We start from the raw sequence: 15,712 nt of genomic DNA, 5'->3' as shown, positions 1-15,712 counted from the left end.
TAAAGAATCAAGGCATTCTCTAACATCACAGACCCTCCTTTATTCCCAGTTTCCAATTCTTCATTTCCAAGTCATTCCAGATTTCACAAATTCAAGAGGAGCCTGGTATACTTGTGTAGTCAGATGAAGGCATCATGGTAGAATAGGAAAACCAATGAACTAGCCTAGTTAGGGTTTTCTTGGCAAAGATACTGGAATGGTTTGCCATTTCCTTCTCCAGCTCATCTTACAGATGAAGAAACTGAGACAAATAGAATTAAGTGACTTGCCCAGGGTCATCCAGCTAGTGAGTGACTTGAGGCCAAATTTAAACTCATGAAGATGAATCTGTTTACAAGCCCAGTGTTCTATCCACTGAGCCACCTAGCTGTCCACACAAAACACCCAGGTTTTGAATTAAGTTCTTATACTAGTTGGTGAAGGATCTTACACTGTTCAACCGAAAGAGCGAGATAGAGACTGGAATTTGATAAGTCTGGAGATCTTTAATTCCCAGGGACTGCCTGGGGATAAAGAGTACCCAAATCAGACAGTACCTGAGTGTTTAGGGGATAGGGTTTTTATAGCATTTGGGGGGGGGGGATACTGAGAGCAGGCAGAATACAGAAGCAAAGATCGTCTTATCATATGTAGATATGGGGTTTCGTATAGACAGAAAGGGTCAGGGTCTTTGTTTGAACATATTTCCTGAGATGGAGGGAGTCACACAGTCATGAGCTTCCCACAGGTTGGAGGAATTTACTATCTTATTGTTCCAGCCACACCTGGGGAAGGGGGAGGCAGTCCTGGAATTTAACAGATACAGCAAGATAATTGGGCTGATGAGGGTGCTTTGTGATTCTTCAAACAAATTTTTGGTATATCCTGGACCCCCAGGGTTAAGCACTTGGGTCTTATCGATTATTTTCAGACCTAAAGGCACCTGGCCAAATTTGTATTTCTAAGGAATTTCTCAGGGCCCAGAAGCATGTTGGGGACCCCTTTCTATACAGGAATTTCACAAACATTGATATTGTACTTCAAGATAAGTCATTTACCCTTTTCCAAATTTAGATGCAAAAAATATCTTGGAAAAATGCCATACATATTCAAGCAGTGTTCCCAAGAACATCCTGGAATTGATCAACCTTTGGAGAAGTTGAATGAGATAGGAGAAGGCCAGTTGACTTTGAGGTCTTTAACCTGGTGGTTAAAGACGTAAGGCAGGAGACCTAGATGTAAGAGAAACCTATGTGCCTTCTGGTCAAGGGTAAAACAGTGGATGTCATACTAATTGGTGGTGGGTTCTACAAAGACTTTTTTTTGACTCAAGGTCATATGGAAGATTTATAGATTGTTTATTCTGGTAGGGAATATCTAGTCCAGTCCTTCATTTATAGATGAGAAAACTGAAGCCCAAAGAGGTTAAATGATCTGTCCCTGGTCCTTCAACAAGTTAGTGGTAGAACTGGGACTTGGATCCAAGAATCCTTACAAGAGTCAAATGGAAATTAAATCATGTTATGAATGTATAAACTGGAAAAGACACAGAGAAAGGATATCCAAAGGAATCCAGCTGCTTCCTCAAATCATCTATTGTACCCTATTCACCATTAACTGGTTACTCTAATGTCCCTATAAAAAAGTCCCTGGATAATTCCACTGAAGAATTGTCCCCTATCATGTTTCTTGCCTTCTCTATGAGTGGAAAAGGGAGAGGACGGAAGGAGAGAATTTAGAACTCAAAACAAATATTTAAAAAAATTTTTTAAAAAGAATTGTTTCTCGAAATTTGCATTCCCTGTTCTTCCAGAGCCAAGGTTGTTTGTAACCCTGTTCTCCCTTCACTTCCATTCCACTGTTTATTGTAAGCAAATTTTGTGTAGACTCCCCTCTGCCCAGCCCTTCACAGAGTCACTTGGTTCTTATTCTCCCAATTAATATAGATCACTGCTCCCCTACCTCTTTCCCTGTTTCACTAGTAGAAATTACTGCTTATACTCAGCTGTAAAGCTGCTTCTTCACTTTACTCAGCCAAATGATGTGTTCAGCATCAACCACTTCTTCCTTTCCTAGATGATCAAATGCACTACTGGGTCTGAAGTCAGGAAAACCAGAGTTCAAATTCTGCCTTGAAGACTTACTAGCTGTGTGACTCTGGGCAAGTCACTTCATCTCTGTCTGCTTCAGTTTCCCCAATTGTAAAATAGAGATAATAGCAGCATCTATTTCCCAAGTTGTTGTGAGGATCAAATGACTGATAGATAGATAGATAGATAGATAGATAGATAGATAGATAGATTGATAGATAGATTACTTAGCATATCACTTGGTACTATATAAACCCTCATTTCCTTCCCTAATCCTCTCCACAGCTCCTAATGCCTCCCCATCTAAAATACTCATATTTATATTGTATATATTTTTCAAAAATTTAAATGTGCATGTATTGTTTCCCCCAGATAAAATATGAAACTATTTAAGATAAGAGAAATGGTCCATTTTTGTCTTTGAATTCCCAAAACCTAGCACAGTGATTGAATGACTGAGAAGTAAGGCAGGAGACCTAGATGCTGCATTCATTCCTACTTCCATTTTGAGCTGCTGAGTAACATTGCCCTCTAACCTAGTTCAAAGGCCCAAGTTTCCTTTTGGGGTCCTTTTGACATCTCCTTCCATTCCATCCAAGTCATATTTCAGATGTTCTCCAGCTGTTTTCCCTTCATTATTAGACTAGAGAAAACTGAGATACCAGGATGTAAATGAAGTAGTTTGAAATGTCCCTGATGAATCTATAATGGGGCCAAGAAACTCAGCTCTCCTTCATGCTACTCATAACCCAAGCTATCTTCTTAACTATTATGATAGGGTCATTCCCATGGCAGAAAAAATATTTAAAACAATTGACGTCATATCCATAGAAATGTGGTACAAAGCATAGGACTAGAGGGCAATCATGTTAAGTGTTTAAATCACTTTTGGGAAGTGAAAGATTCAAATAAGACTGAAATGTCATGTGATTTATAGAAGATGAAACTAAACACTAAGGCTACTCAGCACCAATAAGTAACCTTTTCATTTTCATAGTAGACACTATTTTGGAAAGAGGAGATCCAGATCTATGATTTTTATTGATACAGAGAACTCAAATATGGAATTTCTCTCCACTGATATAGGTCTCCATCTAGTCTTTAAAGAATCGTCTGTGTAATTTGTCTGTGATCCTAGGGTAACTATGTGTCCATAGGTCTGTTTAGGTAGCAAGTGAATAAGCAAGTCACTAAACATGTCACTCACTAAAAAGGTGAATGCCAGACAGGTTGTCTCAAGAGTCTTTTAAAATCATTTTAAAGCCTTTATAGTTTAAAACAGTACTTTTGGGACACCTTAGATATGGATCACAAAATGATTCTGAAACTGAAGGGGTGTGGTGGTGGACCTATACAAGATGTGCCATTTATGTGCCCAGTTATGGTTATTTTAAAGAAGAAAAAAACCTGTTTTTCTCTCTTTCTTCCCTCTACTAGAAATGGAAGATGAAAGGTACTTTTATCCAGCACTTTGTCAGTGGCCTCTGTTTGGAGAACCAATCCCCACAGGTTGTGACTGGATTGTGCCAGTCAGATTCACCTGCCCAACAGTGGGAGCTAATGCAAGCCACATGATGGAAGCCCCAGGAAACTCATCGTTCCTTTTTGCATGAGATTTTGGGGCTGGAATGGGGTTAGGGTGGGGGTGTGTCAAGTCGGGTTGTTTTCATCTTGTCAACATTTCTGTTGGGATCATCAGCAAATATCGCCACCATGTTAAATGTTTTTCCAAAGCTCATGTTGGGGGAAGGAGGGAGGCAGTGGCATGTCCTTGGACTCCCTGCCCCTAGCAATTCTATCTATATTCCTAGCCTTACTTCTGATAGAGGAAATGGTAAGGACTATGGACTATGACTGGCAAACTCAAAGACTGGGCAGAGTCGGGGGTGGCATGTTGCCCTTTTATTTCCCATCCCTATAGGCAGTCTTGACTCTATTGCCCCTAGGACTAGCCTACCCATAATGAGGTACAGTGGTTTGTATGTGAACATATGGGTGATATTGTTATGTGAAGACAGGAAGATCTAACTTCTTCTCTGTGATGTAACTGGCTCCTGCCTGGGATATTAGGCTTCAGAGGGGTTGTAAGGTAATGGAATGGGAGGGGTGGAAGAGAATCATAATATGGGGAAGAAATGATTGAAAAATGTGATGACCACAAGCCCAGGATCATCACTTTGGAGCCTGCACAGGACAAATCCCAGGATCACAGTGGGATGCTTAAAATGTAAAGAGGCAACCCTGGAAGGCAGAAAGATGAATAAGTTGCTGAAGGGGGTAAAACAGACAAAAAGCAAAATCCCATCTAAGGCCCTTTACTTTAGAAGTAGTTTTTCCCCTTGTCAAAACCATCCTGGATCTTCTGGGTTGAGAGCTACTAATAGAACTATTGTGTTTTAATTCCTGTCAGGTTGAACAAGATCAGTTAGTAAGAAGGCTTAGAAGGTCAGTTCATTAAACTGTTCCTGGTGATTCTTCCTTTTAGGACTTGGGCAATTTCCCTTTTATATTAATTTCTTAATCCCCATTTTCTATGCTGGAATCCTCTAGGACAGTGGTCTCCAAACTTTTTAATCCTATATCCTTATAAATGAAAAAACAACCCTTTTTTTATAAAATGGTGGTATTCTAGGGGAAGGGGAGAAATTTCTCATGGCACCTATGCAGCTATGGGGACCCAGGTGAGGGTTACATTATAACTGCATTGAGGAGCTGACATGTTGTACTGTGATGAGTGAAGGATAGGTATTGTTGTGTTGGCTATCATGAGGATGAAATTTGCCCCATCTTCCCATTTCTCCATTGATTGGCCAAAGGTTTAAAGTCAACCCTTCACCACTTTGGGTTCATGCTATACCCCCCGGGGGGGATCCCCACTGCACTTTGGAGACCACTGCTCTAAGAGATATTCATGAAAGGAATTGGACCTTGAAAGAGTTTTTGTGACTACTAACATATGCATCCCAGCTTTCCTCACTATCCACTTTCCCCCATCCTCCATCTATGACTTGTGCCTTCTGAAAGATCTTTTATCTTTATAAGGAAGCTGCTGTCTTGGGGTAAAAGGAATGGGACTCCTTTTCATGGTATAAATAATGCCTATCTTCTTTCAGAAGCCCCAAGGCTACTCCAAGCCCTGCTGTTATTGAAGGATTGACATAGAAGAGCCAACCTTGGGAGCTCTGGTTGAGAAAAGAAAACTCCCACTTCCTTTCCTCCCCTACACCCCTTGGTCTCCTTTTAGAGTCCCTTCTTCCCCTGCCCTCCACAACTACATCCTCATACTGAGCCAGGAAGATACACCCTTAGGAGTTCTCTTTGGTGGCAAAGGCTGTGTGTCTACTTATCTCTCATGATTCTTCCCTTAGAACCAACCTCCCCAGGGCTGCCTTCCTCCTGAGGACCCTAAAGACTATAAGGGCTCAGTAATAAATATAGCTTTGTACAATTCTAGACCTTTCTAGATGGAAAACACAAGCTCTTCTTGAAGTGCCCTCATTTTACTTTCTTCTGAATGTCCATAGTACATTGAGTTGTTATTATATCTGGTCTGTAGCATTCATTTGAAGGCTATCCAAAGCTTCTGTGATAGCAGTTGTCTGTATTGTATGGAAGAGTATCTCAATAGGTTTTTCTTTTTCTGAACTATCACTTAGAGGATGGTATCAGTCCTATCATATTAGGAACCTGCTACCAGCAACTCCACCTGGGAAAGGCATAATTGTTTTGGCCCCATTCCTCAGCTCACAGTATGGCATTTGATGTGGGTCAGTGTTTACTCATGGACCTCCAATGTTAAGTGTGATGTTGTTTCATCCATTCTTGTCCCTCCTGGTGAATTAATATCACTCAATCCAGTTTAATCCAATCCAAATTCTTTCAACAAACACATTATGCCCCTACTATCTGCAGAACCCTGCTCTCAACACAATGGACAGCCTTCATGGGATTTGGACCATGGGTTTAGTATAAAAATTAATAAAACTTTGAAGCATCTCAGGATAGATTTGGAGTTAAAGGCCATTATCTAGAGTTTGAATTGATGTGATGAGAAAATACTGCTAACTGAAGAATCATTTCCAAGGGTCCCAATTTTGTTCTTAGTGATCAAATCAGAAGGCTGAGAGCTACTTAGATTTTGTTCTTCTTGAGCAAAGCATGTGCTATGTGTCTTTCTTTGAGGAACTTGTCTCTATGAATGCCTGGAATAAAACCCTTCTCAAACATGGGTGCACCACCTCCTGTGGCTCCCAGTTCCCACATAGTCTTCTACACCAACATATATTCCACCTTGCCGGGACTACCTGACCACCTGCTTAGTAGTCCTGCTTCCTGCACTGATCTTTCTCAGTGATGTGTCCAAGGCCTCTGGGTAGAGTTCCCATAGAGTTTTCCAAGTGCCATTATTGATGGTTGCACAATTCCTGGAGCCCAGTGGAAGAGAGAAGGTTTGAGAATAATGATGATAACAATGATAATAAATTATATCTTGCAACAAGTGGCATCTTGTCTAATTCTCACAACAATAACATGAGGGTGGTAAGGCCAGTGTCATCACTGTTATTTTATAAGCAAGGGATCTAGGACTTAGGTTAAATGATTCTTCATATCACACAAATGTGGTTGTGATGAGGTCAAAACAAAAGCCTGACTCTCCCCTGGGGTTGAAAGATGGCAAATGAGCTGATCAGGGAGAATTCATATGAGGTCATGATAAGGCCAGGACTAGGAATTATTTATCAACTCCAAGACCTATGCTCATACCACTACCACATTTCTTCCAGAATCCCTTTTCCTTCTTCCTTCACTCAAAATGAATCTAGGAGGAGTTGCACTAAGTGGCAAGGTGAAGAAATCCAACTCGTATTTTATAGGTGCCTGCTGCAAATTGAAGTTCCAAGGTCCCTATAAATCTGACAGCAGAAATTGTAAGGAAAGGAGTGAGCTTTGGTGGGGATGTTGGGGAGGGGTGCAATGGGGTAACTGATAGGTTGAATTATGATGTTTTTGAGGGGAACAGGAATATAGTATGTTTTGCATTTTTTTCCTGGTTTTCTTCTTAATAGGGACAGGGACAAAGTAAGCCATCCAACAGATAGCTTCCTGATTAACCAACCACAAGCATGCAATTTGAAGACTAAGCCAATAAACTAGATCCAGGCTGCCCAGCATGCTGAATCTCAGACTCAGTGTAGGTATGTTCTAGGAATTATGTGCTGCTCTCCTTTGCAGTTCAAAGATGGCAAAATGGCTCTGATCAAACAAGAATTAGGATGAGCTGGATAGTCCTAGGAATTACTTATAATTAGTCATTGATATTTGCCTAGTCATTGTTAAGTGAGGCCTCATTTACCTCATGGTTAGAAAACTTGGTCTTTCACATTTCTTTTATCTGCATTTCTCATTACCTTACCTTTGTATGTTATTTCTCTTTCTCCTTATAAATAAAGGTGAGAAAGTGCACTCGAGATTGGTAGCACATTGGGTAAAGGTGTTTAGGAAAACAGAGAAGTGAGTGTTGAGGTCAGAGAACCCAGAAATAATGGGAGCAGAGGTGGGATTTGAATCTCTCTCTGTGTCTTTGTGTCTCTGTGTCTGTGTCTCTGTGTCTGTGTGTATCTCTCTCTGTGTCTCTCTCTGTCTCTCTGTCTCTGTCTCTGTCTCTGTCTCTGTCTCTGTCTCTGTCTCTCTCTCTCTCTCTCTCTCTCTCTCTCTCTCTCTCATTACTCTCCCTTAGCCTTTAGGATTCTGATGAGACTAAGCTCCTGCAGCAGTCCACATCTCTGCAGAGGCTGTATATGTCTATAATGATCTGAGGAATACTTCTGTCTTTCCCTATTCCCTGGATATTAAAGTCTGGTTTAGCAGAGAAATCAGGACAATGTCAGGTGATGAAGATACAAAATCACAAACGGAGCTGTCCATGGCTCCATGGCGTTTGTGATCTATTGTGACATGTTTGGTATCTACAGAGTAAATACAAGGATTTCAGGGAGATCAGCTAGAGGGATCAAGAAAAGACCTCAGGAAGTGCAATAGCTGTATGTGTGGTTTTCTCAGTCAACAGGTCAACTTCAGGGATCCTTATGTATCATTTAGTTGTCCCTGTTTCTGACCCCACTAATATAGATAACCTTCAGAATATAGTCTCCTCACATCCAGTCTATGCCCTCTCCAATCTACACTCTACACAGTTGTGAAATTGAGAATTTTTAACATGTATGATTATGTCATTCTCTTGTTCAAAAATCTGGTATAGTCCCCTATTGCTTATAAACAAAATTCAGATTTTTCTGTTTGGCATTTTGTTGTTGTTGCTGAGTTGTTTTTTCAGTCATGTCCAACTCTTTGTGACCTTATTTGGGATTTTTCTTGGCATTTTCATACTTGAGTGATTTTTCATTTTCTTCTCCAGCTCATTTTAAAGATGAGAAAACTAAGCTAAATACAGTTAAATGCCTTAACCAGTCATACAGCTTCCTGAGATCAGGTTTGAACTCAGGAAGATGAGACTTTTTGACTTTTGTCCAGTTCTCTATCTACTGAGCCACCCAGATCCTAGCTAGGTGTCATTTATTTATTTATTTGTTTGTTTGTTTATTTATTTATAGGGGTGTTTTTGGCAAGGCAAATGGGGTTAAGTGATTTGCCCAAGGCCACATGGCTAGGTAATTATTAAGTGTCTGAGACCAGATTTGAACCCAGGTAGCTAGGTGGCATTTAAAGGGCATTTAAAGCCCTTTACAATTTGATTTAGAATAACTTCATATGCCCAACTTGCAGTCCACCAAGATATGAAATTCCATCTCCCCACCTGCATCTATACACAGGCTGTTTATCTCTCATGCCTAGAATTTTCCTTTTCCTCTCCAAACACTATAATAGCAGCTAATATTTATAGAGCACCCACAATATGCCAGGTATTGTTATTATCTCATTTGATATTCATTTATCCCCATTTTACAGATGAGGAACTGAGACAAACAGAAGTGACATGACTTGCCCAGGATGGCCCAACTAGCAAATACAGCTAGAGGCTATAGTTGAACTTAGGGCTTTCTCATTCCAGGTTGGGCTGCACCAATCTAGTGTCTCTAGGTTCAACTGAAGTTGGTATCTCTACAAAAGATCTTTCTTTACCCTCAATTATTAGTGCTTACCACTTTCCAGGACTTTTGGTAGAGTGTGTCTGGATCTGGGTCTGTGTCTATGTGTGTCTGGGTCTGGGTCTGAGTCTGTGTCTGTGTGTGTCTGTGTGTGTCTGGGTCTGGGTCTTTGTGTATTGGGGTCTGGGTCTGGGTCTGTGAGTGTCTGGGTCTGGGTCTGTGTCTGTGTCTTTGTGTCTATGTCTGTATCTGTGTTTGTGTCTGTGTGTGTCTGGGTCTGGGTCTGTGTGTGTCTGGGTCTATGTCTATGTCTGTGTGTGTCTGGGCCTGGGTCTGTGTGTGTCTGGGTCTATGTCTGGGTCTGTGTGTGTCTGGGTCTGGGTCTGTGTGTGTGCATGTCTGGTCTGGGTCTGTATCTTTGTCTGTGTCTGTGTGTGTCTGTGTCTGTGTCTGTGTCTGTGTGTGTCTGGTTTGGGTCTATGTCTGTGTGTGCCTGGTCTGGGTCTGTATCTTTGTCTGTATCTGTATCTGTATCTGTGTCTGTGTCTGTGTCTGTGTCTGAGTCTGTGTCTGAGTCTGTGTCTGTGTCTGTGTCTTTGTGTGTCTGTGTGTGTCTGTGTCTGTGTCTGTGTGTCTGAGTCTGGGTCTGTGTGTGTCTGTGTCTGTGTCTGTGTCTGTGTGTGTCTGGTTTGGGTCTATGTCTGTGTGTGCCTGGTCTGGGTCTGTATCTTTGTATCTGTATCTGTGTCTGTGTCTGTGTCTGTGTCTGTGTCTGTGTCTATGTTTGCGTTTGCGTTTGTGACTGTCTGTGTCTGTGTGTGTCTGTGTATGTCTGTGTCTGTGTGTCTGTGTCTGTGTGTCTGAGTCTGGGTCTGTGTGTGTCTGTGTCTGTGTCTGTGTCTATGTATGTCTGTGTCTGTGTCTGTATGTGTCTGAATCTAGGTCTGTGTCTGTGTGTCTGTGTCTGTATATGTGTCTGTGTGTGTCTATGTCTGTGTGTCTATAAATTACCATAATTTCATTGATCTAAGAAATGACCAGGTAGGAAACTCTGTCTAGCGATGCAGATTGACAAGTCTTCTACAATGTCTCGTTTTAGAGACTTGTCTGGAATACTCAGAGATTAAGTGACTTGCTCAGGGTCACACAGTCAATATATGTCAGAAGCAGGTTTTAAACAGGCCAGCACTCCATCCTACTCCTCTATATCATTAATATTTATCTCATATTTATCTATCTGTAGATAAACTATTTCCCCTAGTAAATTTGTTGAGAATAGGGATTGTTTGGGTTTTCTTCTTTGTAGTCCCAACAACTAGTACAATTCCTGGCCCAAACTAAATGTGTAATACATTTCTTTTGGAATTTAATTCAGTCAATAAACAGCTATTAAGTGTCCACTCTATATGAGGCATTGTACCAAATTGAACTCAAAAATCCTCCCAACTCTAACATTTGGAAAGTCTCTTTTTTCCCCTGCCACATTTCCAGTGAATTTGGTGAGTGACGTGGCCTGACCGTTGAAGTCACTTTCTCTGTGTCAAGGACAGATCTTGGATGAATACCCAAGAGTCCTGATTTCAAATGGTGGCACTGGCTCTAAGCTCTTATTGCTTATAAGATTCTCAAAGTAGGGAATTCACCCTCCTGTTTCTGGGATTCCCCCAAAGATCACTCTTCTCTAACTTCACTTCTGCAACTCAGTTTTCCAAAGACTCTAAGAATTACTCTAAAAAGTTATGTCCAGGCTGAGTTATCTGGAAGAATCTTGGGTTAGGGAAGAGCAATACCCAAGGGAATTTCTCTGTCTCCTTGTGACCCTGAAATCAGGAAAGGAGGGGAGACTGGATGTTGGGGGGGAGATGTGGATCCAATCATGGCTATCCTTCCTACAGCAACCCTGGAAGGAGAAAAATATCAAAATAATTCCAGGAAGAAACTAACTATTCTAGCATAACTTGAATGGACAACAGCTGTTCTTGTTTTATTTCCGTGGAAACCACTGGGGACACTGCTTGACTATTCTGAAGCTGAACTGATCCAGGTAAAAATAAATATTACACCTTTTCAAAATGAACTGTGCATCACCAGCAGGTTCTCTGACTTGGAGATCATCTCAATTCTGGCCACGAAAATGTCATCTCATCAAACTCCCAGGAAAATCTTCACAGTGTCAGCACATTCTCTTTCCATTTGTCCTAAATATATATGCATCCATACATATAAGCATATACCCTTGTGCTGCCTTTTCTGCTCTCAGGGCTGTAGTGTTTATTACACATAAATATACATATATAATATACATATACACACAAATATGTAGTGTGTATGTATGCATGTATTTTGTGTATATAAATGTATATAGTATTTATTTTAGTAACCTGTCAGTTGTGCCCAACTCTTTGTGATCCTATTTTAGGGTTTTCTTGGCAAAGACACTAGAGTAGATTGCCATTTCTTTCTCCAGTTCATTTTACAGATGAGGTAAACTGAGCTAGTGAGTGTCTGAAGTCATATTTGAAGTCAGGTTTTCCTGACTTCCAGCCAGCAGTCCATACACTGTTCCATCTAGCTGCTCCTTACAAACAGGTTGGCAAACACAAATACATAGTCATTTGAGTTCAGCCTTGTTCAACTTACAAAACTGGAGGCCCTTCTTTAGTCAAGGCCTTCTCCAAGCCCCATCCTTCCCAAGCCCAGTCCCCTCCCAGGTCAAGCTTTCAAGTCTTCAGTTACAGTTACTTCAGTTACAGACTTTTTTACAGATTTTTTCCAAAGTTTTATTTATTGGAGGCGAGAGCAGGGCAGTCCTAGACTCAGCTGACTTTGGGCTTTAAATTGACTCCCTAATACCTCTAGGATGAAATATAACCTCCTTTATTTGACATTTGAATCCTTTCATAGCTTGCACAAAATCAACCCTTCTGGCGTTAATATTTATTTCTTTATGCTTTGGCCAAACTAGTTTTTCTGACTGTTCCTCACACATTCCATTTCCATTGCATCTTCCATCTCTGTGTCTATTAACTATCCCCCATATCTAAAAAGACATTTCCTCCTCCTTCCAAATCTGAAAATCCCTGATCTACTAAAAAACTCAACCCAAGTTACCTTCTGCACAAACCCTTTCCTGTTCCTCCTAGTGGCTGGTGCCTCTCTTTCCCTAGCCGTAGCCCTGCCCCCCAATCTTGTATTTAGGTATAAGGCCTAGACCTTTTTCCCTTTGTATGAAGAACTATGCAGTCAAAGTCCTCCTCCTACTGGTGTAAATCTGTATATTCTCTGCAGCTTATGTAGTCTTAGAAAGTTGCCTAGAACACAGAGAGGTGAAATAACCTGCATGGGGTCTTATGTCTACTACCTGCCAGAAGAGGTGGGAGACACTTGAACCAGGTCTTCTGGGCTTGGGGACACCTTTATAGCTACTACATCAAGTTGATTCTCTACCTTATATTTATTTTATATATTCATGTACAAATATCACATTTATCACTGCAAGTCTATTTGATCAATCCATGAACCCCTATTAAGTATCAGACACTGTGATGGGTTTTCTTGGGATAAAAGACAAAATAGACCCTGTCCTCAGGGACTTTCATTCTACCAAGGAAGAAAATATATCTCTATCTATAATAACATATATGTATATATCTATATAAACATGACACATACCACATGCATACACACAAACACATATAGATATGATATTTAGACACCCATATATAGTGAGTGTATATATCAAATATATAGGACAGCTAGGTAGCCCAGTGGCTGGAATGCTGAACCAGGAATCAGAAAGAGCTAAGTTCAAATCCAGCTTCAGACACTAGCTATGTGACCCTGAGCAAGTCATTTAATCCTGTTTGCCCCAGTTTAAGTGCCAAACCACTCCAGTGTTTCTGCCCAGAAAATACCAAATGGGGGTCCTGAAGAGTTAGATATGACAAAAACTACTGAACAACACCCATACAGGGTGGAGCCAAGATGGCGACATGAAAGGATAGAGTCTTAGGAGCTCTCTGATAAAAATTCATAAACTAAGGACTCTAACTAAACTTTCGAGAGACAGAACCCACAAAGGGACCCAGTTAGGCAGTTCTCCTACTTAAGGTAACCTGGAAAAGAGCAGAAAGGCTCTGCTCCCCGGGGCCGGAGGGGCAGCCTGCCAGAGGGGTGGCCCTCCAGAGCCAAAGAACTTCAGCCTCCTGGAGGCAGCCCCAGGGTGCTGGGAGCCGCAGCTCACAGCAGCGGGGGAGTCTCTTCAGCTGCACCCTGGGGGAGCACTGACACAAAGTGGGGGAACAGGGGGGGACCTCTGCCAGAGCAAGCATGTGGAGCCCAGCCCTCAGGGCACACAACCAGCAGCCTGGTCTTTCAGCAGCCTAGACCAGGAAACAGAAGCAGGCAGAGCCAGTAAGCAGGAGCCCCCAGGGCATGAAGCCATTGAGCTGAGGGAGGGGAGTGAAGAGAGAGAGACTGCAGAGCTCTGTCCTCTGCCTCTGGAACAGGACTCTGGGGCTTTGACCACATTCAGATACTGATCCCAGTCTAGGCCCCCCCATAGAACAACAGGGCCCCCCCCATGTTGGCCCCGTGGCAGAGGGGGGCGCTTATGTTCATTCACAGACCAGGAGGGAGGACAGAGCCTCACACACTGAGACCCTTGTGGGAGTGTCCCAAAAGCTCAGGAAGCACCCCCAAAAACAGGCTTAGGCTGGGAAAATGAACAAAGAAACAAGAGGAAGCCCATTGAGAAATATTTTGCAAATGAGCCCAAGAAGGATCAAAATAGTCTGAAGATGAGGAAGCACAAGCTCCTGCATCTAAAGACTCCAAGAAAAACAGAAATTGGGCTCAGGCTATGATAGAGCTCAAAGAAGACTTCGAAAATCAAATGAGGGAGTTAGAAGAAAAACTGGGAAAAGAAAGGAGAGAGATACAGGAAAAACATGAAAATGAAGTCAGCAGCTTAGTCAAGGAAATCCAAAAAAATGCTGAAGAAAATAGCATGCTAAAAAACAGCTTAGGTCAAATGGATAAAACAGTTCAAAAAGTTATTGAGAAGAATGCTTGAAAAAGCAAAATTGGCCAGATGGAAAAAAGAGATAAGAAAACTCTCTGAGGAGAATAAATCCTTCAGACAAAGAATAGAATTCAGGGAGATTGATGAATTTACCAGAAATCAGGAATCAATACTTCAAAACCAAAAACATGAAAAATTAGAAGAAAATGTGAAATATCTCATTGAAAAAACAACTGATATGGAAAATAGACTTAGGAAAGATAATTTGAAAATTATTGGAATACCTGAAAGTCATGATCAGGAAAAGAGCCTTGACATCATTTTCAAAGAATTACTACAGGAAAATTGCCCTGATATTCTAGAAGCAGAGGGCAAAATAGAAATGGAGAGAATCCACCGATTCCCCAGAGAAAGAGATCCCAAAAAACCAACCCCCAGGAATATTATAGCCAAGTTCCAGAACTCCCAAGTCAAAGAGAAAATATTGCAAGCAGCCAGAAGGACACAGTTCAAATATCATGGAGCTGCAGTCAGGATCACACAGGACTTAGCAGCAGCTACATTGGATGCTCATAGGGCTTGGAATACAATATACCGGAAGGCAATAGAGCTTAGAATGCAGCCAAGAATGAACTACCCAGCAAGGCTGAATGTCCTCTTCCAGGGAAAAAGATGGACTTTCAATGAACCAGGGGAATTTCAAAGGTTCCTTTTGGAATGGCCAGAGCTGAACAGAAGGTTTGATCTTCAGATACAGGACTCAGGTGAAGCATGGAGATTGGAGGAGAGGGGGGAAATATGAGGTACTTAATGAGGATGAACTGCATGTATACAAAAATGATACTGATAATATTCATATGAACCATCTCAGTTAATAGAGCAGGTAGAGGGAGCTTTTATAGTTGAAGCACAGGAGAAAGCTGAATTCGAAGATAAAATATGGAGTAAAAATGGAGTCAATAAGAAAAAAAGGGAAATGGAATGGGAGAAAGAAAAAGGAGAGGGGGAATAGTCCAAGCTATTTCACATAATAAGATTTTGTTTTTTATTACAATGAGCTATTGCAATGATATGGAAGGGATGAGGGAACCTTTGCTTTCATCAGAGATGGCTAGGAGAGGAAACAGCAAATATACTCAATGGGGTATAGACAACTGGAGTAAAAAGGGGGGGCAGGGGGAAGGGGTGGGGATGTGAATAAAGGAGGAGAGGATGGACCATGGGGGGACAGTGGTCAGATATAACACATTTTCTTTTTTTACTTCTTGCAAGGGGCTGGGATTGGATGGCCTGCCCAGGACCATCAGGCCAGGTGGATTCTGGGCCTAAGGGGTGGTATGGGGGCTCAGGGCTTCTTGGCCCCAGGACCAGGGATCTGTCTGCTGCACCACTCAGCGACCCTACAGTAGAGTCAGAGTGAAAGGAGAGAGAAAATGTAGTACATGGTAGTGGAGAAATAAGAAAGGAAGGGGTTGCGATCAGCAATGGCAACGTTGGAAAAATATGGAAGTAAC

General features: G+C 41.6%; 1 protein-coding gene across 1 annotated transcript in view; it reads left to right on the top strand.

The window, feature by feature from the left end:
- Window positions 1–14,417, top strand: part of GALNT16 (polypeptide N-acetylgalactosaminyltransferase 16) — a 122,547-nt gene extending 108,130 nt beyond the window's left edge. Inside the window, exon 15 of the mRNA XM_074236040.1 lies at window positions 3,507–14,417. Coding sequence (XP_074092141.1) covers window positions 3,507–3,644 — 138 coding nt within the window. The 3' untranslated portion in view covers window positions 3,645–14,417. The remainder of the gene's footprint in view (window positions 1–3,506) is intronic.
- The last annotated feature ends 1,295 nt before the right edge of the window (window positions 14,418–15,712 follow it).

Source organism: Macrotis lagotis, chromosome 4 (genome assembly GCF_037893015.1).
Source record: "Macrotis lagotis isolate mMagLag1 chromosome 4, bilby.v1.9.chrom.fasta, whole genome shotgun sequence".
NCBI classification, from domain to species: Eukaryota; Metazoa; Chordata; class Mammalia; order Peramelemorphia; family Peramelidae; genus Macrotis; species Macrotis lagotis.
This window is presented reverse-complemented; position numbering and strand designations above follow the sequence as displayed.